The sequence below is a fragment of the Equus quagga genome, chromosome 5, assembly GCF_021613505.1.
Source record: "Equus quagga isolate Etosha38 chromosome 5, UCLA_HA_Equagga_1.0, whole genome shotgun sequence".
Lineage (NCBI taxonomy): Eukaryota > Metazoa > Chordata > Mammalia > Perissodactyla > Equidae > Equus > Equus quagga.
Genome location: NC_060271.1, coordinates 27,166,607 through 27,191,656, shown reverse-complemented (window position 1 = coordinate 27,191,656; position 25,050 = coordinate 27,166,607). Strand labels below are relative to the sequence as shown.

Here is a 25,050-nt window from a genome sequence, read left to right as displayed (position 1 = left end):
AAAGTGCTTAGCACAATGATTATTATATATTGAGAATTCAGATGTTTGCTAGGATAATAATAATTCTTGGGGCCGGCCCTGTGGCTAAGTGGTTAAGGTTCCACACGCTCCACTTCAGCAGCCCAGATTCATGGGTTTGGATCTGGGGTGCAGACCTACTCCACTCATCAGCCACACTGTGGAGGCATCCTAGTTCGAAAAATAGAGGAGGTTGCCACAGATGTTAGCTCAGGGCTAATCTTCCTCAAGGCAAAAAAAAAAAAAAAAAATGAAGGAAGATCGGCAATGGATGTTAGCTCGGGGTGAATCTTCCTCACTAAAAAAAATAAAATAAATTCTTATCCTCATTTTACAAGTGATGAATGTGAGTCTGGGTTTAGAGAACCACTCTTTGGAACTTAGAATTTAAACCCAAATAAGTGAAACAATCTCAGAGGACAGAGGGATATGGTCCAGTTGATGTTGTTAGGGATATGGATAGAAATTGAGTAATAATGGATCTCCATGACTAGAAAATTTAGAAGTCTGTCATCCTGGAATTTACTTGCTCCTTTTTGTAGAGATTGGCAACCCACACAAATAGAAAGCCACGTGGAAATTTTAATTATGTTCAACAACATGGCATGTTAGCCAATCCAAAGAAACTTCTGCTTAGGCAGAAGCGTTTCACTCTGCGTTGAAAAGTACAAGCAAATACCACCCTGGTCCTCAGATAAACAGAAGACGGCCTACGTACGTGGAAGCCTTAGTAATGGCCCTTTGCCCAGACAGAGACTTTGAAGCTATAATTAACACTTTACATTTACACTAGCAAATCAAGCTTTCAAATTAACTGCCCTCCATTTTTGGGTACTAGGAAGGTATGTAAACGTTTCAGTACTCCCCCACTTAATTATTTGAAATCACAGTCCTTAATTAGGAGATGCAACTAAATGTTATTAAAAGGCTGTCACGTAACACTGGAACTGACTGAATGGATCTATATCCTGACCCCACTTGCTCAAAATAAACACGGGAAACTTTGTTATAACTTCTCTTTTTAATGAGCAAGAGTTAACCAGCAACGAGGCTCCCTGGCTGGGTTCTTTTGTAAGCTGCACTACTTTCAAGTCGTAAATTATTAGGTGGTACTGAATAAATCCAAGACAGTACTCGTGGTTTAGAGGTATCTAATCTCTTCCCAGCTGGTTTGCTATTACTTTCAAGAGTCTTGGAAAATTTAGGAAAAACCATGATCTTTAAAATTTAAGTTGAAAATAAGTTAGTTTGTGATATTAAATTTGTAAAATATATGTTATACTTACATGCACAAATGTCTATGGGTGGTGGGATTATGGGAGATTTTCTTTTATTTCCTATGCTCTTAAAGATATTTTCCAAATTTTATACAATGAATGTGTATGATTTCTATAATCAGAGAAAGCTTCCTGAAACGATTTTGTTCTAAAGTCATTAGGTGAGGTAGAGCCAGATAGTCATTCACGGCAGAGGGGCAGACTGGCAGCGGACACTGGGGCCTACAGAGGGTGGAGAGAGTGTGCATGGGTGGGGGGCCAGCCTGGCATGAAGAGTCAGAGCTCAGATAGGATGAAGCAGGTAGTCATGTGTGGGTGTGTGATGGTAGTTATCAGAGGCAGAGCAGAGTGGGAAGGGCATCCACTTGGGGTAAGGCCTGCAGAGGGTAGAGGGCACCCATAGGGGGTGGTACTTGACACAGGGTGTTGAAGGCTGAGCAGGGTGAAGAAGATGTCCATAGAGGGGGTGGCCTAACACCAGGAGTCAGAACCTGAGAGAGGTAAGGAGGACATCCATGTGTGGGGAGCAGCCCAGCCTGAGGGATTCAGAGTCCACGTGGGTGAGGGCATCCACGTGGGAGAGGGATCAGTGGCAGTGATGAGAGTTATATACAGGGAGTTGATCAAATTAGTCAATATTTCAAGGATAATTAGAGCCAAGTTTCTCGCTGTCAGTAAAAGGAGATACAAATTAAGGAGAGAGAGAAATAAAATGATCTCTGTGGTATTGCATCAGAACGGGAGGTTTCAGTGTGGACTCGTGATTTCTGATAGATAGATATAAATAGGTAGGCACACAGATATATACGTACTCACACACTCTAATTCTACATTGTGCCAGAGGAGGTGTCAAAAAATGATGAGAATTGGTCAGAAGGACACAGAATCCAGCTTGGAGAGGCCCTCACTGAGCAAATCTGGGACAATTTAGGCACTAGAATAAAAAAGGAAAATAATTTATTATATTGCATTGAACAAAATGAGAATCCATGAGTCCATACTCATATAAATGAATAAATTGAAAGTTTGACAAGGAGTAGGATATTCAAAAGGTTTCAAAATACATTCCCACAAAATGTTTATTAATTACAAAGCGGTGAAGAGGAATTTCGCAGAGGAGAAGCCTGGCAGACATCAGTAATCAAAATTAACATCATCTGTGAAGGGACAAATTGAAATCGTGTACCACCTGATAGGACGCAGGAGAACACAGGGCTACTTCTATGATACTCCTGTCAAAGGTGCATAACCTGAAGTAACTCATGGAGAAACATCACACAGGCCCAGATTGAAGGACATTCTATAGAATAACTGGCCTGTAATCTTCAAAAGGTCAAGATTATGAAAGTCAAAGAAAGATTAAAGAACTGTTCCAGACTGTAGAAGACGAAAGAGACAGGAACTAAGTGAAAATCCTGATGCTGAACTGGGTGCCTCTGCCGTACAGAACATTTTGAAACAACTGGCTAAAGCTGAATGAGGTCTGAGGATTAGATGACAGTAATGTGTGAATGCTTATCTCCTGGTTTGGCAGTTGTATTGAGGTGGTGTAAGAGAATGTCCTTGTTTGTAGGAATTACACACCAAAGTCTTTGGAAGTGCTGGGTCATCAGGTTGACAATTTACTCCCAAGTGGTTCAGGAAAAAATTTTTGTATTGCAGGTAACTTTTAAGTTTGTGTGTTTCAAAAATTTTAAAATTATATAAAAAATTTTAAGTGCAGGTATCAGCTAAACCCCAAATATAAATTATCGTAGACTAACAAGGAGGGGCCGGCCCTGTGGCCGAGTGGTTAAGTTCACGCACTCTGCTGCGGCGGCCCGGGGTTTCGCTAGTTCGGATCCTGGGTGCGGACATGGCAGTGCTCATCAGGCCGTGTTGAGGCAGCGGCCCACATACCACAACTAGAAGGACCTGCAACTAAGATATACAACTATGTACCAGGGGGGATTTGGGGAGATAAAGCAGAAAAAAAAAGATTGGCAACAGTTGTTAGCTCAGGTGCCAGTCTTTAAAAAAAAAAAAAGCTAACAAAGAAAGCCATAGTTTTAAAATTAAAGATCTCTTCTTAATATATGCTTAAAGCATGCTCACTTAGAAAAGCATTTAACTACAGTTTGAAATGTAAATCTATATTCAAATTGACCCCATTAATGTCCCTTAGAGTTGGAGGAGTGAGTGTGGGGAAGGTGGGTTTTGTTTTTTTTCATTTTGGTGAGGAAGATTGGCCCTGAGCTAACATCTGCTGCCAATCTTCCTCTTTTTCGTTGAGGAAGATTGTTCTTGAGCTAACATCTGTGCCAGTCTTCCTCTATTCTGTATGTAGGATGCTGCCACAGCATGACTTAATGAGCAGTACGTAGGTGCAGGCCCGGGATCTGAACCTCTGAACCCTGGGCCTCTGAAGCAGAGCACGCAAACTCAGCTACTATACCACTGGGTTGGCCCCGGGGAAGATTCTATCATATTGCTTCATTTAATGTTTTAAAATTTGTCTTCAAATTCAAGTGATCAAAATTATTTCTCTTTTGTGAGCTCCATATAGATATACTGCTGTACCATCAGAAACCTAAGGTTGCGATAACAACAAAAATTTATATTTTACAAAGCAGTTTCACAACCGTTATCTCATTTTATCCTACTAGTCACATGCATTCATTCAGCAAAGACAAAAAAGTCATTGCCTATCCTGGTATCTAGAAGTGGGTATTATTATGATGCTTACTTTATAGTTAGGAGACTGAGGGAGACACCAGGTCTTAAGGGCAGGAGCCAGGATTCCAGCTGCAGTGATGTGACATAGTCTCGACTAAAGCCTGCTGCCTTAAACGAAGTCCTAACTTGCCCATGACCTGTTTCTTCATCAGCGAAATGAGAGTGTTGGACTCTGCAATCTTCAAGCTCCATTCCAGCTTCAAAATCCTAAAATTCCAGCCATCAATAATAATAACAACAACAAACAAAAAATAACTGGGAGTAACCTTAACTAGAAAAGTGTATAACTTATATGGGGAAAAAAAACTACAGAACTTTTCTGAGATGTTTTTAATGACTTGAGTATGCAGACTTGCATATGTGTTAATTTTTCCATTCTCTTTTTTTAGGGTTCAATTTCAGATCCATTAATAAATAGAACTCAGCTATAATGGTTTAGCACTTGTGAAAAGAAGTTTATTCAGGGAGACTGAGTTGTTAACAAATCTTCAGCCTCTCTCCTGAGATGTTTTTTTTTTCGTTTTTGGTGGTTGTTCCACGGAACCCTTTGTTCTTTTTAATGAGCATAAAGACAGATGGGTTTGCAAGAGACTTCCTCCTGTTAAGTGAATAGGCCACCGCTGCTTTGTGTAGCTTGAGGCAATCTTACGGGAAAATCTTACGGGAACTAGGCAGTTACATGGATTTTCTTTGAGGGTGTGGCTGCATTATTGTTACTATGAAGTTATATTGGATTGGTCTGAATAAGTGCAGCTCTAGGAGTCATATCTTTTTTTTCAAAGCTTAACAGAACAGTTCATGAGCACTTTTCAAAAGAGGAAAGTTATAAAGGAGAAGGAAAGACCATCACAGTGAGTGTTTAGACAATGAGACTGGTTGTTTTCAAACAAATCTAATTCATTATATGCCTAGTAATGAAGACATCTTAATAACAGAGAAAGCAGCCCTATTATCTACATGCTTCCATTAACCAATTTATTTTATTTAGATCAGTGGGCAGGACACCATCTGTTACCAGAGATTTTCTTTTCATCAAGCCTGCCCCCATTAAGAGTCTCCAGTTAAGTAACTTCAGCTGCCCTCCTGTTTAATTTCCATAATAACTCAATTCAGGGGTATGGAGAGAAAAAGGCGGCTAAGGGGATATTGTAAATTGTACCATGCCCCCAGAGGATTTAATCTGGTCACCTCGTTGGCAAGAAGAATCAGTGGGAGGAGTTTATGTGAGTTGGAGAAAAAGGCTGGGGAGTGGGAGGGGCAGAACTGATGGCGGCAGGAGGCAGCTCTAAGGAAACTGATGGGATTTTTTAAAAACTTTCTTCGGACAGCTTTTTGGTGACTTGTTTCTCCAATCTCTTTTCTAAGGCGTATTTCAGTTATTTAGACACAGATAGTGATGAGTTCTTTGTAACATTCTACTTTCAGGACTATGAAATAGATCTAAATACATTTTGGTATATGTATGTTTATGTGTTTATATAAAGTACTTTTAATATACAAATGTTATTATTGTAAATGTTGAGACTGTGACGCTGAAGGAGTTTTTTATTTTCATTTTATCAAAGGTCCATGACTCCAGCTCAGGCCGACCTGGAATTTCTTGAGAATGCCAAAAAGTTGTCTATGTATGGCGTTGACCTTCACAAAGCAAAGGTAATGATAACTTTGGCCTTTATTAATATGCATGTGTGGAACCTGTGTCATATAATACTTATTATCAACCTTTATCTGGGGTATTATAAAACATTCAAAACAGAGAGTAGCTCTTGTTAGAATTTTAAGTCTGGGGATGGCCCGGTGTTCTAGTGGTTAAGTTCACATGCTCTGCTTCAGCAGCCTGGGGTTCACCCATGTGGATTCTGGGCGCAGACCTACATACCACTCATTAAGCCATGCTGAGGCAGCATCCCACATAGAAGAACTAGAAGGATGTACAACTAGTATATACAACTATGTACTGGGGTTTCGTGGGGCGGTTGAGGGGTAAGAGGAAGATTAGCAACATATGTTAGCTCAAGGCCACTCTTTCTAAAAAAAAAAAAAAGACTGAGCATGTAAGGCTCATGTAGGGACAAAGAAATATAAAGTGAAAGAACTGGGAAAGAATTTACAGTTTGCCTGCTCCAATTTAAAAAGAAAAAAAGAGAGACCAGCCCTGTGGCCGAGTGGTTAAGTTGGCACGCTCTGCTTGGGAGGCACAGGGTTTCGCTGGTTCGGATGCTGGGCATGGACTTGGCACTGCTCATCAGGCCATGCTGAGGCGATGTCCCACATGCCGCAACTAGAAGGACCCACAACTAAAAATATACAACTATGTACTGGGGGGCTTTGGGGAGAAAAAGGAAAAATAAAAAATCTTTAAAGAGAAAAAAAGAATTTTAAGTTGATCAATTGACGCAATCAAGAGGATCCAGTGTATAAATTGAATTGTCCCTTTGCAATTCTGCCATCAGAATGAAGTTTCACATCCAAGCCACTGTAAGAATCAAAAGATATAGCACCTAGAGTGAAAGAACTGATATTTTCCTAAAATGCAGGTACTTTTGAAAGTATAGAGTGGCAGCAAGGCATGTTTCACAGCCACATCACCTGCATTGGAATCACCTGGGTGTTTATTAAATATGCAGATTCCCAGGCTCCTCCCAGATTTACTGAATTACTTTGGAGGCGAGAGTAAATCTCAAGATTTAATGAACATCCCAGATGATTCTCATTCATGCTTGAATCTGAGAACCATTGGCCTAAAGTAGTGCTTCTCAAAGTGTGGTGTCTGAACCAGCCTTTAGCATCATCTAGGAACTTGTTAGAAATGCGCATTTCAGGCCCCATCCCAGACTTACTGAGTCAGGAACTCTGTGGGTGGAGCCCAGCCATCTGTTGTAACAGGCTCTCTGGGTGATTCTAATGCACACGGGATCAAACGCAGTGGCTCATTTGGGAACCACTGGGTTAGGGAATTGGAAATTTGAGTTTTAATCCTAGTTCTGCTTAATACCACCTAATAGAATGAATGCTTAAGGGAAGTTGCTTGACTTCTCTCGTCTTCAGCTGCTGAAATGGCTGGGGAGGTTGAGGAGTTTGTGAGGGAAGGGGCTCAGGGGATGATCTGAGGTTCACTTAGAGGAACTTAACTAGGACGCATGATGAGGGGCGTCAAAACCACGTCCCATGAGAAACAGGCAAAGGAGCAGAGATACTTAGCCCACTGAAGAGACAGTTTAGGGAAAACGTAGTATCTGTCTTCGTGTATTTAAAGGATTGGTATGTGAAGCGGAGATTTTACTATGTCTCCAAGATATAAAACTAGAGCCAATAAAATGGAAAGTGGAGGGAAATACTGTTCAGCTCAATTCAACAAGTTGTCTAATAGTCAGAGCTATTCAAAGATGAGACGGGCTACCTGAGAAGGCGGTGAGCTCTCTGCTGGAGGTATTCTAGGACAGGCAAAATAATCACTTGGTAGGAATTTAGAAAAGGACATTCAAACATCTTGTGGGTGATAGGACTTAAATGACCTTTCAGACTTTTCCCAACCTGAATACCTGATATCTGAAGTTTCTTCTCTATCTAGACTCTATTAATTCTGATAAAATTTCATTGTATGTTAGTGGTTTTTCTTAAGATGTTGCTCTGGATTGTTTTGGGCTGAGTACTGTAATTTCTATGAATCTCTAAAGTAGATGGTAGGAAGATCAGATCGGGTGTATTTCCAGAACTGAAATTGTTAGGTCTTGCTTCTCTATTTCTGCTGGAGGCTGGTGTCGATTCAGTAATTATCAGGAATGAATGAAGAAGTCAGGCAGCATGTTCCTTTCTCAAATGTTGTAAAGCAAATTGTTTCTCCAAAACATATAATTAAGAGAGCGATGTAACTGTACCCATAGGCTTTAAGAACTCAAGAGGGCATCTTCTGGGAAATTCTCAATTGTGCAGTCACTGAATTGGAGCTGTATGTAATTATTTCTCTGTTGTGCTTGTACATAACACATATAGGCACTAATATGTTTCTCTGTACTCATTTTGGGAAAAGTAGTAGTCTAGAAGCATTGGACTGAGTTTTGATTACTTATCTGAGTAAATAGTCATCTGTAGAGATTAACTCAGGTGAGACTTGTTCTCCTTGAATTATAGACATAGATGGTTAATGTTATATATTTAATTTTTAAAATTTCTTTAATAAAGAGGCATGTAAACATGGCTTTATTTTATCTTACTATTCCTTCTTGATCTGGGGATATTTGTAATTTAATATACTTAACATCAGTAATTATAAGAATCTGAGATTCTCTCATACAGAGTTTATACAGGAATAGAGTCAAATTCTATACTTATCATGAATTTTGGAGGGATGACCACTTTATTATAGAAAAACAAGAATTATAATTGTGCGTGTACATTTGGTAGTATACAGAGCCCTAAGCCCTGGCCTCCAGGAAGTCATATGGTCTGCTGACTTAAACATGAAACCAGAGCTGCCGTAGTAATTGTTTGCTGGTTATGATAGTGATAGGTGTGAGTATTTTGGAACTGGAGACGAAAATGAGAACATGAATGTTTACCCTAGAATTTTCATATACAGATGGGCACGGTAAAAGTAGATTAGTGTCTCTCTTTGGATTATTAAGGAAAGCCTTTTCAGAGGATGCAGAGGCTCAGTTTTAGGAGGACTGTGGTAAAGATAGATGAGGTACAAGCCCGGCGACGTTTTATAGTGGCTTCAAGGGGTGGCGGTGGTGGTAGCGGTTGTATTGCTCCTTATAGCGGTTGGTGCCTTCAGTGGCTTAGATATGTGGATGTCCGTGTTTCTTGGACAAGAGAAAAGCAGATATTCCCTCAGAGTCACTAATAATGAAGTGATTGATAGTAATGGTTACAGGTTTAAGCCTAATGTATGTTGTTGCTAAAATACCTTGAAATTCTTTAATTTATCAAGCTACATAAATCAAGATTTTTGTAAATCAGAGGCAAAGGATTTACTGATATTTGCCATAATAAGTTATGAATAATAATATGAGTAGGTAACAAACTCAATGTAAGCACTTACAGAGCATGTTGTTGATAATAGATGGTATTTGGGGTGATATAGAAATGATTAAGATGCAGTTTCCACCCACAAGGACTGAATTGCAGTTTTTTTATAGTTGTTTTCCTGATTATAAAGGTGATACATATATATATATATATATATGGATATTATCCACACATATTTGTATGTGCCTAGAAAATAGGATAATCTAGAAATTATCAAATTATTACTGGTTACTGTTAAGAAGTGTGGGGGGAGGAGAAAGAATTTTACTCTTTTTTTTATATCCTTGCTGTATTGTTGGAATTTTTTACATATATATTAGTTTTGTGATATTTAAATTTTTTTAAAAAAGATAATACATGTTTATTATAATTTGAAAATGTAGAAAACTAAAATGAAGAATTACTTGGGGCTGGCCTGGTGGTATAGTGGTTAAGTTTGTGCACTCTGCTTTGGTGCCCTGGTGTTTGTGGGTTCGGATCCTGGGCACGGACCTACATACCACTCGTCAGGCCATGATGTGGCAGCGTCCCACATACAAAATAGAGGAAGATTGGCACAGATGTTAGCTCAGCAACAATCTTCCTCAAGCAAAAAGAGGAAGTTAGCAACAGATGTTAACTTGGCAACAATCTTCCTCACCAAAACAAAATTGCTCATAATTATGCCACCTAAAGAATGCCATTATTAACATTTTGGTATACTCATCTTTTATGTATTTTTTATATTGCTGGGATTAAGTTGTATATGCAATTTTATCCTGCTTTATTTTATTTAATATTACAACACAATTATTTTCCCATTTATCTCCCAAATTCTTTATAACTATTTTAATGGTCACATTGTATTTCACCATATGAATGGACAAAGATTTAATGCTAACGCTTAGATACTTAGGTTATATCCAGTTTTTCACTCTTATAGCACTCGGAACATTTTCGCGTATAAAGCTTTTTCTGAGATTTGAATTGTTTCCTTGGAATAGATTACAGAAATAGAATTACTGAGTCTGATTTGGACGTTTTTAAGACATTCGTGATAGGTAATAGCATTGATTTTTTTTAAATGTTGTGTAGTAAGAACATTTTTACGTAGACTGAATAGTCCCGTGGGTTATAATTGTTAGGGTAAGCTTTATTTTTCATTGTGTGTTCTGTAAGTTCTTTTTGGCTGTTGATATCTTCAGATTATGTAATAATAGTTGACAGTGTGGTGAGTACTTTGTTCAAGACTGAAATGCTAACACTTTCCTTTTTCAGGACTTGGAGGGGGTGGATATCATCCTGGGTGTCTGCTCTAGTGGCCTTCTGGTTTACAAAGATAAGCTGAGAATTAACCGCTTTCCTTGGCCCAAAGTGCTGAAGATTTCTTACAAACGTAGCAGCTTTTTCATCAAGATTCGGCCTGGAGAGGTACAGGATTGAGTTTCTTTCCCCCTGGATCAAATACAGACCATATCTAAAACATCTCTTCCTTTCTGTTTCCTTGTTAATCATCTAAGAGGTCTCTCTGTAGCTAATTATTCAGGAGCTGATAGTTCTGTTTTCTAAATGAATCAGTCTTGTGATTGCTTCTTCTATTCCTTACTACTGGTCTTCTGGACATTTTTTTTTAGGTAAGTAAAAATATAATGACCAAAAGTGAAAATTGGATTGATAAACTTGTTCTTATTGACTTCAGGTAAAATCTTGATGGAAAAATATTTTTAAATTAAATAGCACAAGATTTTTAAATTGTGGGGTTGGATTACTCATGTTTTGCACCACCAATTTTTTACCTAATATAATTAAAATTTATTTGTATGTGTAACTTCTAGTAGTTACTGAGAATGTGTCCTAAGGTCAACTTCTAGATTTTTAATAAGGTTGGATGTTCAACTTTGTACCAGATAACTCAGTGATTAGTTGGTGGTCAAGTTTCAGGATGTACTAATGCTAGCCAAATTTAACTGGTATATTAAAGAGCCGTTATGGCACAGTGTAAAATTAAATAGGAATTAAATTTTTAAAAAAAAAGTATTCTAGCACCTACTCTGCCATCTACTAAGCAGAAGAGTCTGGACAAATCTAAGCTCAGCTTCCTTATCATTCGAGTGAGGTAACACCTCCTCTGTCATCACTGATTTGAAGATTAAATGAGATGACAGCTGTGAAAGCTCTGAATAAGAAAGCACCACGCTAAAGGGAAGTGGCTTTTTTGTGTATATATCACCATCTGCTGGTGAAAAATGGCTTGTTATCTGAGCATGCAAATACTGGATGTGCAGCCTTAAAAATCTTGGATAAGGATTATCAATGAAGCATTTATTTATTTACCTGTGCCGAGCTCAGAGCAATCGGTCTTCCCTCAGAGTTTCAAATCCAAGAGTCATTCAGCCAACAAATGTTTATTGAGGGCTTTCTCTGTGCAGGGCACCATTCTAGGGGCTAGGAATATAACAGTGAAGAAAAGAGGCCATCACTCAACAATCTTACGTTTTAATGTAGGAAGGCCAAAAAGAAATATATATATGCAAATATTAATAAATATGATAATGGGGAGTCCTTGGTTTCTTTAAATGTCAGCTATATAATATATACTAAAAATGCAGAATTCCTATTTAAAAAAGCAGTCAGGAATAACAGGATTTTGAGGTGTGTAGTTTTCTGACTACGGCAGATGATTTAGAAGTAGCATGATGTAGTGGAAACTGAAATTCTGGTTCTGCCACTTAATAGCTGTGAGACTGAGCACTTAACTTCTCTGACCTCAGTTTCTTCATCTGTAAAAAATATAGATGATAACTGTCAATCATAGTATTATTGGCAATAATAGGCACTAGAAATAAATGTCAGTTTCCTTTCCGTCTTATAAAATGTACGTAAGACAGAAACAGAGAGGCAAGAGACTGGCAGCACGGTGTTCCCAGCAGCCCTGGCAGGATGTAGTTTGCTTCAGTCAAAGATGTATATAGATAAGTTAGTGATCAATCAAAGAAAAAAATGAAAATACATTTAATAATTCAAGAATCTGGTTTGAGCCCAAACCTTTAGTTCCTAATACTAAAAATGATTGCATAATAATATTGATTGGTGGGAAGAATCGTCTGCTATCCCATTCCCTGATCACTGAGTAGTCTAGTGTCGCAAATGCAGAGAGTGGCTAAGGAAGAGAAGTGTCTGGACAATCAAAAGGTGACTTAATTGTGGCTCAGAAAAATGTACAGTGTGTGTGTGTTTCTGAATAAAATAAGACACATAAATAATATAAGATGCATTCCCTGGCTTCCTTGTTGTGGAAAAAGCCATCTTCAGTGAGTAAATTTCTTTTGATAAGTGGGAAGAAATTTCAAATGATATTTTATGTGCTTAAACTAGTAACATTCTTTTTATTCACAATGGCTCCTTCTATAGCACCATATTTCGGTGGTACTGTATCACTGTAGTTGAATAATACTTCACGTCCCATGTTTATTTGTGTTTTTATAGCAAGAACAGTATGAAAGTACCATCGGATTCAAACTTCCCAGTTACCGAGCAGCTAAGAAATTATGGAAAGTCTGTGTAGAGCATCACACATTTTTCAGGTATTGTTCTCACTTAAGTATTTTTCAAGGACAAATTAGTTATGCATGTTTCTATTTTAAGGCTGTTATTGAAGTTCTCTTCTTTGTATGGCTGACAGTCTTTTATTTAGCTCAGGTGAGATCATCTTAAGCAAGACACAGTGAATCTGGTTCTCCTCTTTTGGGTTGAAAAACGTGCCTCAACATTCCCAGAGCACCTTTCTGTGTACGGTAGAAGGAAGAGAGGCAGGAGGAATAGGAACCTGTGTTTCCTAGGGGCTCTGTGATTGCCCTACCTGGAGCTAAAATCAGTCCTACAAGGAGGGGGATCCCTGACTTACCTCCACGTGGAATTTCGCTAAGCAGTGCTTAGCAACTTTCTCTGGGGCTTTTATGCTGGAAGTTAAAGATATGAAGCTGGTTGTCATCGTGGCTCTGATCAACCCCAGAAGGGGAACACAGAGGACCATTTTTGATGCCCAGTTGTATCAGATGATCAGAAAACAAAAGAAAGTTTCATTTCCTCTGCCTTTCAGAAGGCCACCTTATTAACCCCTTGTATTCACTTACCAAGCATTTTCTGTGTTCTCACTCTTTGTGTAGGCACTGTACTAGGCTTTGGGACTCTACCCCAAGATAGTTCTAATCCCTGTACAGTCTCACAGAGAAGACAGACCTTAGATAAGTGATTACTTATATTAAAAGGAGAGCCAGCTAGTTATTGTTGACTTGCCTTTTTAAGAAAATGTCTTTATGGGTGGCACAGTGGTTAAGGTCACATGTTCAGCTTCCACGGCCTGGGATTCGCCGGTTCTGATCTCGGGTGCGGACATGGCACCGCTTAGCAAGCCATGCTGTGGCAGGCGTCCCACATATAAAGTAGAGGAAGATGGGCACGGATGTTAGCTCAGGGCCAGTCTTCCTCAGCAAAAAGAGGAGGATTGGCAGCAGATGTTAGTTCAGGGCTAATCTTCCTCAAAAAAAAGACAATGTATTTATTATAGAAAATTGCATACATAGCAACAGTAAAGACTAGTATGATGAATCCCCCTTGTACCTATCACCCAGCTTCAATAATTATCACCCCAAGGCCAATCTTGTTTCATCTGTATCCCCACCCACTCCTTCCCACTACTTCCTAGTTTATTTTGAAGCAAATCCCAGACCTCATGTCATGTCATTCATAAATAAACTTGACTCGTTATGAGTGGCTCTCAAGAGAGAGAACCATAGTATCTTTTCCTTCTATTCGTATTTTCGTGTCATACTTAGCACTATAGCACAGTGAACAGGAAGACATGTCAGGGAAGATAGCATTTCAATTCTTATTTCAAAATAAAACATGAGGGTACACTTTATACTCAATTAAAGAATCTTAATTATTGGCATTAAGATAATTTTTTATGCTTTCATCATCCTCTTCCTTAAAATTAAACCAAGAAAATCAGGTTTTAAAAATGGGTAAGGAAGAGTGAAAAAGAGTTTTTTTGAGTATTTAATCTCTATGGTATAGATTTCACCTACAGCCAATGTATTTCCTTGTAGCATAGCATATTTAAATCCATTGCATCAAAATAAGAGGATATATTAACATGTAATACTTCATTACATAAAAGAAAGTAAATATTTGCTGAATTAAAATAAACCATCCCAGAGGGAAAAATGCTCTCTTTTTGGTAGCGTTTGATGTAGCAATTTATGTATTTATTCAGCAAACGTTTATTGAGTGCCAAATTCATGCCAGGCGCTGTGCCAGAAGCAGAAACACAAAGATGAATAAGTCATAGTCTTTATCCTTTACCCTTAGAGAGTCTTGTAGTAGAGACCAGCGCATAAATAGTTTCAATTCAGTGTAGTCAATGCTGTGACAAAAGGGAGTACAGGGTACTGCATAGAAAGAAGATGGGGTCCCTAACTGAGTTGAAAATACACCAAATAACCCATTAAATAGGTTCCCAGGCCTTAATTGAGTTGGAGTGCATTTGACAAAATTATTATTTTAGTAGAGAGGAAAAGAACTCTGGGCTTGGACTCTGTTACTGCCCAGCCTCTTAACAGTTATGTGATCTTAAGCAAGTAACTTCTTTTTTGAGGTTCAGTGTCCTGTATCTATAAAATGGTGGAAATATCACAGGGATGTAGTGAAAATATTACAGTGCTATAAAAGCATTTTGAAAACCATAAGGCCCTATCTATAGAGATGTAAGATATTAATATAGGTCACATGTAAATTATACATGTTGCTTTGAGAAATGACATAAATTAAAATAATGATCACTTGACTGGAAATCTGCTTTAGTAACTATAAGGAAACTATAAGAATTGTGAAACATTTTTTAGTTCTTTGTTTTTAATCTCATGGTCTCATTAGAGAGAAATAATATATATATAATATCTGATTATTATATATTTTTTTTCTCCTAGGCTGACATCTACAGACACCATTCCTAAAAGCAAATTTCTTGCACTGGGATCCAAATTTCGATACAGTGGCCGAACTCAGGCTCAAACCAGGCAAGCTAGTGCTCTGATTGACAGGCCTGCCCCACACTTTGAGCGTACAGCAAGCAAACGGGCATCCCGGAGCCTTGATGGAGGTTTGTATTGAATATTGATTTCTTGTGATCCTAACTCTTTAGAAAGAGATAAAGGAAGTATGCTTTTCTATAAGAGAGCCAAATGAAACAATCTGAGTGTTAAAATGAAATGGATCTTCCTAATTGTCTAATTTAGTGGAATCATCTTAAGGAAAGAAGAACTGAGGTTCAGAGAGAGCAGTAACTAGATCAAGGTTGATGATGTTTAGCACAATAGTTAGTACTTAATAAGTGACCCCAAAGTATTAGCTATCATTAAGATACTGTTAATATTCTGACTACAGCCTTATTACTTTGTTTTGTATCATCCAGAACCATGCTGCCGTATTTTGTTTAGTTGCGTCACAAGGGCGTATGTCAGAAATACCTAGCTCAGTGGAAGAGTCAGAAATAGATCCACCACACTTGGAAAAGGGATTATTGAAGCAGTGGGGCTTTTGTGCTTCCATACTGTGAGTCGTGCTGCTTTCTTTCTGGTGTGTCTCTACTGTCCTGGGTTAGACGGGGCTGTTTCCGTAATAACAGTACAAGGCAGATTGCAGACTTTTGTTTTATTTAGTCTTCATGACAACACTAGGAATTAGGCTCAGAGACTAAATAACTTTTCCTAAGATATGATAACTGGTAAGTGGATTGGAGTACAGGTTGGTTTAACTCCAAAACTCATGTTCTTTCAGAGACTTACTCACTTATTATTTGGTTCAGCAATTTATTTGACACTTGCTTTGTGTCGGGTGTTGTTCTAGTCACTGGAGATACAGCCCTGAACATACCACCATGGTCCCTGCCGTCACAGGGCTTACAGTCTATGGGTGGAAACAGAAAACAAAACAAAACAATTTCAGATAGTGGTAAGTGCTGTGAAGAACATACAACAGAGTAACGGGATAGAGAGTGTCTGGGGATGGCGGAGATTGGGGAGCTCTTTCAGATTGAGTGGTCCAGCCTAAATTTAGAAGGTTCCTTTGAGGAGCTTTATTTGAACTGAGATCTGAATTATGAGAAAGTCCCAGCCATCCCAAAAGCTGGAGGAAGAGCATTTTCAAAGAGGGAATAGCAAGTGCAAAGACCTACAAGTAGGAATGAGCTTGGCATGTGTCTAGTCAATGCCGTCCCATAGAACTTTCTGTGCTGATGGAAATCTTCTATTTTGTGATGTCCAGTTTGGTAGTCAGTAGCCACGTGTGGCCATTATGAACTTGAAATGTGGTTATATAACTGAGGAACTAAATTTTACTTTTACTTTAAATAGCCACATGTGGCTAATGGCTTCCATACGGGGCAGCACAAGTGTAGGTCCTAGTGAATAAAGGGGAGAAGAGTGAAAAATAAGTGAAGTCAGAGAAGCGGGCAGAGGCCAGGTTGTGTAAGGCCTTGTAGGCCACAGTAAAGAGTTTAGATTTTATTTTAATTGCAGGGGAAGGTATTAGAGGATGTGATATAATCTGGTTTCCGTCTTTAAAAGATCACCCTGGCTGCTGGGTGACTGCTCCACTGAATGGGGAGTGAAGCACCAGCTTGGGAAAGTCTGTTGTGGGATCTGAGTAAGAGATCACGACAGCTTGGACTTGAGTATTGGCAATGAAAACAAGGAAAAGTGGTCAGGGATCTATTTTGGAAGTAGAGCTGACAGAATTACTCTAAACTGAATGTTGGAGATGGTAAGGAAAAGGAAAACAAAGTTTATTCCTAGGCTTGATTGAGCCGAGTTGGGGATATGGAAAATCAAGCCTTCTGTTTTGGGCATGTTAAGTTTGAGGTGTGACCGCTCAATCCTCATGTCTGCCGTCTTCATATAACACTATCAAGAGTTTCCTTCCTCGTCCAGTGAGTTACCCTACCTCCAGTTTACCTTAGTCTCGGACAGCTATTATTTTTATCCCCATTTTTCAGTGAGGAAACGAGATTGCAAAGTTTAAGCGACTTGTTCAAGATCTCACAGATAGTAAGTTGCAAAGCTAGGACAAAAACCTGGGTCTGTCTGATACCCTATCCTGTGGCTTTTTCCACTAAATGGAATCTCATCATTATACAGGTACAATGCCTGATGGAGCCTTTCTTTCTTTCTTTTTTTTTTTCCTCTGCTTTTTCTCCCCAAATCCCCCCAGTATTTAATTGTATATTTTTTTAGTTGTGGTCCTTCTAGTTGTGGCACATGGGACACCGCCTCAACATCGCCTGATGAGCGGTGCCATGTCTGCGCCCAGGCTCCGAACCCTGGGCCATCAGAGCGGAGCGCACGAACTTAACCAGTCGACCACGGGGCTGGCCCCAAGATCCTTTCTTTCTAATAACAAAAATAACCAAAGATTCAAGTGTTAACGAGCTTTGGTACCTTGAACAAATGAGAAAGCTTTATTTATAGAGACACTTACATTACTTACAGAAATCACATCTTGACAGTCTCTATTCTTCTAGCTGTAGAAACCTCCCAGTTCAAGACTTCTAAAAATCTTGATGTCTCTGCCTATTGACCATGTTCCTAGGAGGGGAAATCTCCAAAATTTCTCTTCAAAATGCTGTAGGAATGCTTGAGATTCCAGAGCTGAAGCATCTAAGACAACTCTAGAGGAAGAAGGGCTTTAGCGGCATCACCATTAGTGTCACAGGACCTGGGAAAAAGCTGAAAGTATTTTATTCCAGCCACCTAATTGTATAGAAGTAGATTGACTTTCAGTTGTTAAACCAACTGCATTTTTCGAATAAACTCACTTTGATCATAATATGTCCTTCTTATTATATCATAGGATTTTTACAACTATTTCCATAGGAGAGAGAGGCCTGTAATTTTCCTTTCTTGTAATGCTGTGGTCGGGTTTTGGTATCAAGTATATGCTGGCCTCATAAAATAAGTTGAGAAGGATTTCCTCTTTCTCTGCCCTCGGGAAGAGTGCATAAGATTGGTATTATTTCCTCTTAATGTTTGGAAGAATTCGCCAATAAAGCCATATGGTCCTAGAGATCTCTTTGTGGGAGGGTTCTTTACTTACAGATTCAATGCCTTTGTTGGATAAAGGAGTATTAACATGTTCTAGTTCTTGTTTCAGTTTTGGTAATTGTGTTTTTCTAGGAAATATCCATTCCATGTAAATTTTCAGCTTTATTGACATAAAGTTGGGTATCTTTTTAACATCTATAAGATCTATAGCAATTTCCCCATTTGTGTTCCTATATTGGTAAGTTGTGCCGCTTTTTTTCTTGGGCAGTCTTGCTACACGTTTATTAATCTTATCAATCTTTTCAAAGAACCAACTTTTGGTTTTGTTGTTTTTCCCTATTGTATATTTTTAAATTTAAACCAGCTAATATCTTTATTATTTTCTTTATGCTTTTATTGAACTGTTCTTTTTCTAATATCTTGAAATGGATACCCATTGGTAATTGATTTATTTCTTACAACATGACCTTAGAATTTAAGTGACTTGCGTAAGGTCACATTGTTAGTCAGCGACAGAAGTGGAAGGAGAATCTAGGACTGTTCTCTCAGACCCGTGGTTTTTACTCTTCTCCATGATGACTTCTTTTTTTGCAGAAGAGGGTGAATAAAAGTATTAATAGTCAATATTCATTGAGTAGTTAGTATGTTCCAGGCACTGTTCTAAACATTTTACATATATTATCTTTTAAGTATCTGCATTGCATGCAAACTGAGTAGGATAAATTTTTTGTAGGATAAATTTTTTTATAGTTCTGTTTTCAAATGTCTTCTTTTTCTCTGTTATATTCTCAGTATAAGAATTGTAAACATGTCTATGGAAACTTTTTCTCTTCTTTTCCTAGGTATTTCTCCATTCTTCTTCTTCTTCTTTTTTTTTTTTTTTTTTGCTGAGGAAGATTCACCCTGAACTAAGATCTGTTGCCAATCTTGCTCTCTTTTTGCTTGAAGAAGATTAGCCCTGAGCTAACATGTGTGGGAGTCTTCCTCTACTTTGTATGTGGGATGCCACCACAGCATGGCTGATGAGTGGTGTAGGTCCACACCTGGGCTATGAACCCACGAACCCATGAACCTGGGCTGCTGAAGTGGAGCGCACTGAACTTAACCCCTATGCCACAAGGCCGGCCCCTCCATTCTTCTTAATAAAGAGTCTTTTCCTTATTAAGCCCCCCCCTTTTAAAAATTAATATAAGGCTGTAAGCTAGAGATAGTGTATTAGGGAAACTTTTGCAAGAATTGCTTTATAAGGGGCCTCACTTTAATGATGCAAATGAACATTCTCTTTCTCTTCTGTTATATCTGGTGCTCAGAGCATCTGCTTTACCAGCTGAGGAACTAAAACTGGTTCAGATCCCAGTTTATACAATAAAGTGGCAAGTCACAAGGATAGCTAATAATAATGAGAAGGATTTTTCAGCTTTTATTTTTGTTGCACTTTTTGCTTTTCAAACCATTTCCGTATATTCCTATTTAGTACCAACAACCTAGTGACCAAGAAGCATTTAGAAATTCTTGTTTTACTAGTGAGGAAACTGGGGCGCCAAAAAAATGATGTAACTTGCTAGATTCACACAACCAGGCAGTTCCTCTATTCGGTGAGTAGCAGTTGCAGTGGTTTTTGCCAGGGGAATGCTTCCGTATCATCTCTGGAGCTTTAAAACAAAACAGATGCCCAAGACTCCCTCTTAGAGACCTCGTCTGTCTGTGGTGGACCCGAGCGTCAGCTGGGTTGGTTGGTTTGTTTTTCAGTATCCACAGATGATTCATGTGGGCCCTCTGATAATGGAACCACTGATCTATCACATACCTATTGTACCTGTACCACACTAGCAGAAATTGTGCTACTAAGTAAAAGACCTTGAACTAGAATTTGTCTCCTTTTACTCAATATGATGGTTTTGAGTTTTACTCTTTACTGCTCTACTATATAACTAAGATTCTGTTGTTTTCAGACAAGAGCAATATAATCCTGGAGTTAATGGGTCCATAAGAGTATCACAACCAGCACTTTTCTTTGTCTAGACCTTCAGAAATGGGAAATAATCGAATTTTTCAAGTTGAGTATTCTCTGTATATGTGCCCAAATCTTGTAACAGCTAACAAATGGATTCATAAAACTGAAGAGCCAAAACATCTTAAAAAGTAATCACTACCCCCAGCACTGCGAATATACTCAAAAGCATTGAATTATACACTCTAAGTCGTTGAATTGTGTAGTAGGTGAATTATATCTCAATAAAGCTGTTTAAAAAAACAACCACCACGGTCACTACCATGATTCTCTGTTGTGATCCATAGTTTGTTGTCTTCTTATTGAGAAAAGGAAAGACATTTGCCTCTCTCCACAGCTCCCAGGTGACATCTTTCACTTGAATTACGTGTCAATGTGTGCATAATTAATTTTGCCCAACATACTCTTGAAATAATATTAACCCATAACATAAGAAATACAAGGACTTAGGTATGACATTAAAAGTTATTAATATTTAGGGTTTGTAAAGTATTTTTATATCTGTTGAGTGTGCCTTCCCCAACTATCCTTTAGAGTTAATATTTCCATGTTTTACAGATGATGAAATTTTTTTTGCCTGTTTCTATCCGCCGGTTTCCACACTCATACCTACTTTTCCACATGCAGTACAGATTGCCAGGGCAGGAATGCTGAAGACATAAATCGTTGGCTTGCAATATTAGTAGTATTGGATTAAGACCAAATGCAAGTGGCAAAATAACACATGGTGAAAGCATGGGCTATGTTTCTGTGACGCCAGGCAGGCAGAGTTGAATTAATTCTTTGAGAGGAGGTGTGAATAGACATGTATAATGATACTTTTACACAACTGTGAACAAAATATTTTGTCACATTCTCCTGTGTTAGATTTGGTCTGCCGTCTGTCGTTCTTGCATTGACTGGCCTAGAGCACTCATGAGTAGCAGGCACTTGCAAGAGGCCACAGAGTTGTCATTGAAAGATAAAGTAGATTCTTGTGTTTCTGATGTTTTTCTTATGTATCCTCTGAGGAATGATTTCTTTCACTGAAGATCGTTACAGAGTAACAAGCGTTTCTTTCTTGGTGGTGTTGTGTATGAAGTAGTTGTGAATTTCAATTTTTTTATCTCATTCATGGATTCTCATTCATGGATTTCCTTTGTTTTACCTAATCCTTACTGCTTTTTAATCTAAATTTATTCAGATAAATTAAATTCAGTGTACTCAGTTTAAGAAGGCAGGAAAGTGTGTCATAAAAATTGTGGAGAGGGGCCGGCCTGGTGGCATAGTAGTTAAGTTTGTGTGTTCCGCTTTGGTGGCCCAGGGCTCACCGGTTCGGATCCCAGGTGTGGACCTGCGTGCCACTTACCAAACCATGCTGAGGCAGACGACCCACATATAGAGTAGAGGAAGATGGGCACGGATGGTAGCTCAGTGCTAATCTTCCTCAGCAAAAAGAGGAGGATTGGTGGCAGATGTTAGCTCAGGGCTACTCTTCCTCAAAAAAAAAAAGTAAAGAATTCTATGCAAAATAATTAAAATTAAAGTCTCAGTACATGAAAGGGTAATGATCTGTTATTAGAAATATTAAATCATGTGGAAACACATTGCATTCTTATACATACCAGATAAGTGAGGTTTTACTACAAAATGTATAGATGTTTTCATTTAGTCCCTGAAAGAATGAAGATAAAAATCACAAAAAGAGTATGAGTGATTGTTTTGAAGTAAGCCATCTGAAACTTAGGTGCCCAATAGTCCAAACCAAAACAGCTCTTAACTCCGTGACGACATCACACTTTTGCCATTAGCCTATATTGTGTGTTCTCTCTAAAACAGTCCATATATAGCTTTTTCCCTAAATCGAAGTTTCTAACCTCAGCAACCTTGGCCTGTACACACTAGATGCCAGTACCCCCTCCCACTTCTCTTCCCGGTTATGACAACCAAAAAATGTCTCCAGAAATTGCCATATGTTCTGTGGGCGGCAAAATCACCCCTGCTTGAGAACCACTGCCCTAAATATATTAGAGAATAGGAGCTATAATACAAATTGATAAGACTCTGGGAGAGGGTAGGACAGAACTCAAAAGGTGGTTGTTGGTTTTTTTAAGAGCTAAAGACCAAAGGTTTTGAATTCATAGTATTTTAATCAAATGACTTATTGGAAAGGAAAGAGTCTGGTTCAAAGATTTGCCCTTAAACAAGCATCAGAAAGCGTACGTGTCTTGTCAGGAGATTCATTTATCAAGTTATTCTGTAACCATTCCAAGGAGGCTTCACAGAAAAAATCAAACTTAATTCTTTTTTTTAAAATATAGTTTTAGGTTCCTGAAATCACCTATAAATGAATGGATCTTTATTTCAAAAAGGCTTCATGGGAAAAATGAGATTTAATTGACCCTTCCTTTTTTCTCTGTAGACTACATTGCAGGTTCTTGAAACTAACAGATTACAAGGTTAAACAATCTTGCTAACTTAAATAAAATGAATTTTCAATTTCTTTTCTTATTTTGATGCCCCTCCTCCCTTATGGGATGTGATCGTCAGCACATTTAGCTTTTCTGTTGAAGATATTTTAGCTTTCTTATTGCCATCAGTTACTTGGCAGAGCACTAATGATTTATTTTTTGCCTTCTATGTGACAGCCCGCTGGACACTGTGAACACTCGCACGTGTCCTGGATTCACAGTTGGTTCGCTTGGTGACTTTGAAGTGGTACAGTGACCCTTGCCCTCACTTATTCTTCCCTTTCCCCTTTCTCGCATAGCAGCAGCTGTCCATTCAGCAGACCGAAGTCCCCGGCCCACCTCTGCGCCAGCCATTGCTCAAAGTCAGGTCACAGAAGGTGCACCTGTCAAAAAAGCAGGGGTTTCTAAAGCACAGAAGGAAACAGCGGAGGCTGAAGTGAAAGGAGAAGAAGTGCCGCCTGAGCAGGCTGAGCCGGAGCCCACGGAAGTGCAGAAGGTGTGTCATGAGTCCAGATATGTAGCTAATTCACTTTCTCATTGAGAGGCGTTAACTCTTTGACCAGGGCGCTTTCAAAGCATTGGTTCTTGTAGAATCCTAACCAAGTTGTTTCTTCCTCGCTCTGAAAGAAGGAATCTCCCATGAACCTGTAAAATATTGTCCTAGAATTGTGTCATGAAGACTGTAGGCTATCCCAGAAGTTTTCAGGTGACACACGCCTTTACCCAACTTATATCTGAAAAAATGAGGCTAATACAGCACAGCAGCTCTGTGATCACCTACTTTTAAAAATAATTTTTACTCATCCAGGAGGAATCTCCACATTCCTTTTTAGCAATAAACTCTGCTGGTATGATTAAAATATAATTTGATTTCCTAAGATGAATATATGTGCAACATATTCAAAGAATATCCAAGTGTTACATAAAGCACATCTACGTGGTTGTTCAAATCTTAAATAGCGTTACAAAAAGGGGAAGATCCATTATGTAGGAGAGGTTATGCTGCTTAGTTGCTTACAGCTCTGAGTTGACTGTACCCACAGTCACTGAATGTTATTGGAAAATCACCGGTTTAGGGGCCAGCCCAGTGGCGCATTGGTTAAGTTCACACGTTCCGCTTTGGAGCCCGGGGTTTATCAGTTCGAATCCCGGGTGCGGACATGGCACCGCTTGGCACACCATGCTGTGGCAGGCATCCCACATATAAAGTAGAGGAAGACAGGCATGGATGTTAGCTCAGGGCCAGTCTTCCTCAGCAAAAAGAGGAGGATAGGCAGCAGATGTTAGCTCAGGGCTAATCTTCCTCAAAAAGAAAAGAAAAATCACCAATTTAATAAGCAGATTTCCCAGGGGTAAGAGTAACTGGACTGATCTTTTGTGTGTTGATAGGCTTTTTAAACACATTTAAGCAGTGATGGAGTTGAGGTATTAGTTCAGATTTATTGAAGCAAATACAAGTCTCACCGTTAACAACAGGAATTAATAGAAGCAGTTTTTATAAGAAAAATTACATTTTTATATGTCTGTTAAGAAATGTAAAACCAAATAAGACCTTATAAAGTGCTCTCACCTTGGCAGATGGATTAATCCTGTTCTTTGGAGCCAGTTCAATATCTAGTTTATCTAGAGCAGTGGCCAATCTGGCTCTGTTTTGACTGTATTAAAAAAAAAAAAACGGTTCAATGTGACATGCAGTTTTTACTGTCCTTTGAGACCAACTTGAGTCCAGAGAGAAGAAAAAATTGAGTAAATGGTGTTTTCATTTTTTGTACCTAGCCAAATGTGTATGACCTTGGTCAATAAGTGCAGTATCAACAGTGTCTTTTTAGTGTTAGACTACCTCAGTTTTTACCTGAGGGAAAACTCACCTGACTGGACTATCCCTCCATTTTTTATACTAACTGGAAAATGCTGGATTAGTGGAGTTGGCAAGGCATCTTATTGAGTGGTTATGAGTCCTTTGATTTTCTGCTAACTTACTTGTCCTTTTGCCCATAAGGCCAACACAAGTAAGTTCGAGGATAGGTTCCCTTTGCTTTTGGGACCTTGGCAGAGTGGAGAGATCACTTCCCGGTATATGCTCCCCATTTAAGTGCCAGTAGGGGATCTTCTTGCCAATTAATTCTGTATAAATGTATGTTTTGAGATACTTGTGTTGAGGTCAGACTGAGAGCCACCTCTAATAACCTTTTATTACTGTAATGGTAGTGACAGAATTAAGGGTGGCTGAGTTGATTTTATTTGTAGCAGTTAGAAAGTAATTATGGAATTTACCTGAACCCATATTTGTTATATAAAGCAACAGTAGTGATAAAGCAGCCTCGTAACTGTGTAAGTTTCATTTTCTAGCACTAATTTGGTCCCAAGTAGAGATAGTTTTATGGCGTCTTGAGTCATTCGAGCAATCTGTTTTTCAGGTGTGGAGATAGCGCCTCTCCCGCAGATACACCTTTATCTCATGTAATGTTCTC

The 25,050-nt window shown here is 38.7% G+C and overlaps 1 protein-coding gene across 14 annotated transcripts in view; it reads left to right on the top strand.

Moving 5' to 3' along the window:
* Window positions 1-25,050, top strand: part of EPB41 (erythrocyte membrane protein band 4.1) — a 172,610-nt gene that overhangs the window by 105,684 nt on the left and 41,876 nt on the right. For 11 of the 14 annotated variants that reach the window (XM_046661588.1, XM_046661580.1, XM_046661581.1 and 8 more), the window contains exons 8-12: window positions 5,576-5,663; window positions 10,299-10,451; window positions 12,507-12,604; window positions 15,008-15,180; window positions 22,879-23,075. In XM_046661588.1, coding sequence (XP_046517544.1) covers window positions 5,576-5,663; window positions 10,299-10,451; window positions 12,507-12,604; window positions 15,008-15,180; window positions 22,879-23,075 — 709 coding nt within the window. The remainder of the gene's footprint in view (window positions 1-5,575; window positions 5,664-10,298; window positions 10,452-12,506; window positions 12,605-15,007; window positions 15,181-22,878; window positions 23,076-25,050) is intronic. The other 3 variants (XM_046661587.1, XM_046661579.1, XM_046661592.1) reach the window with 1 other exon arrangement.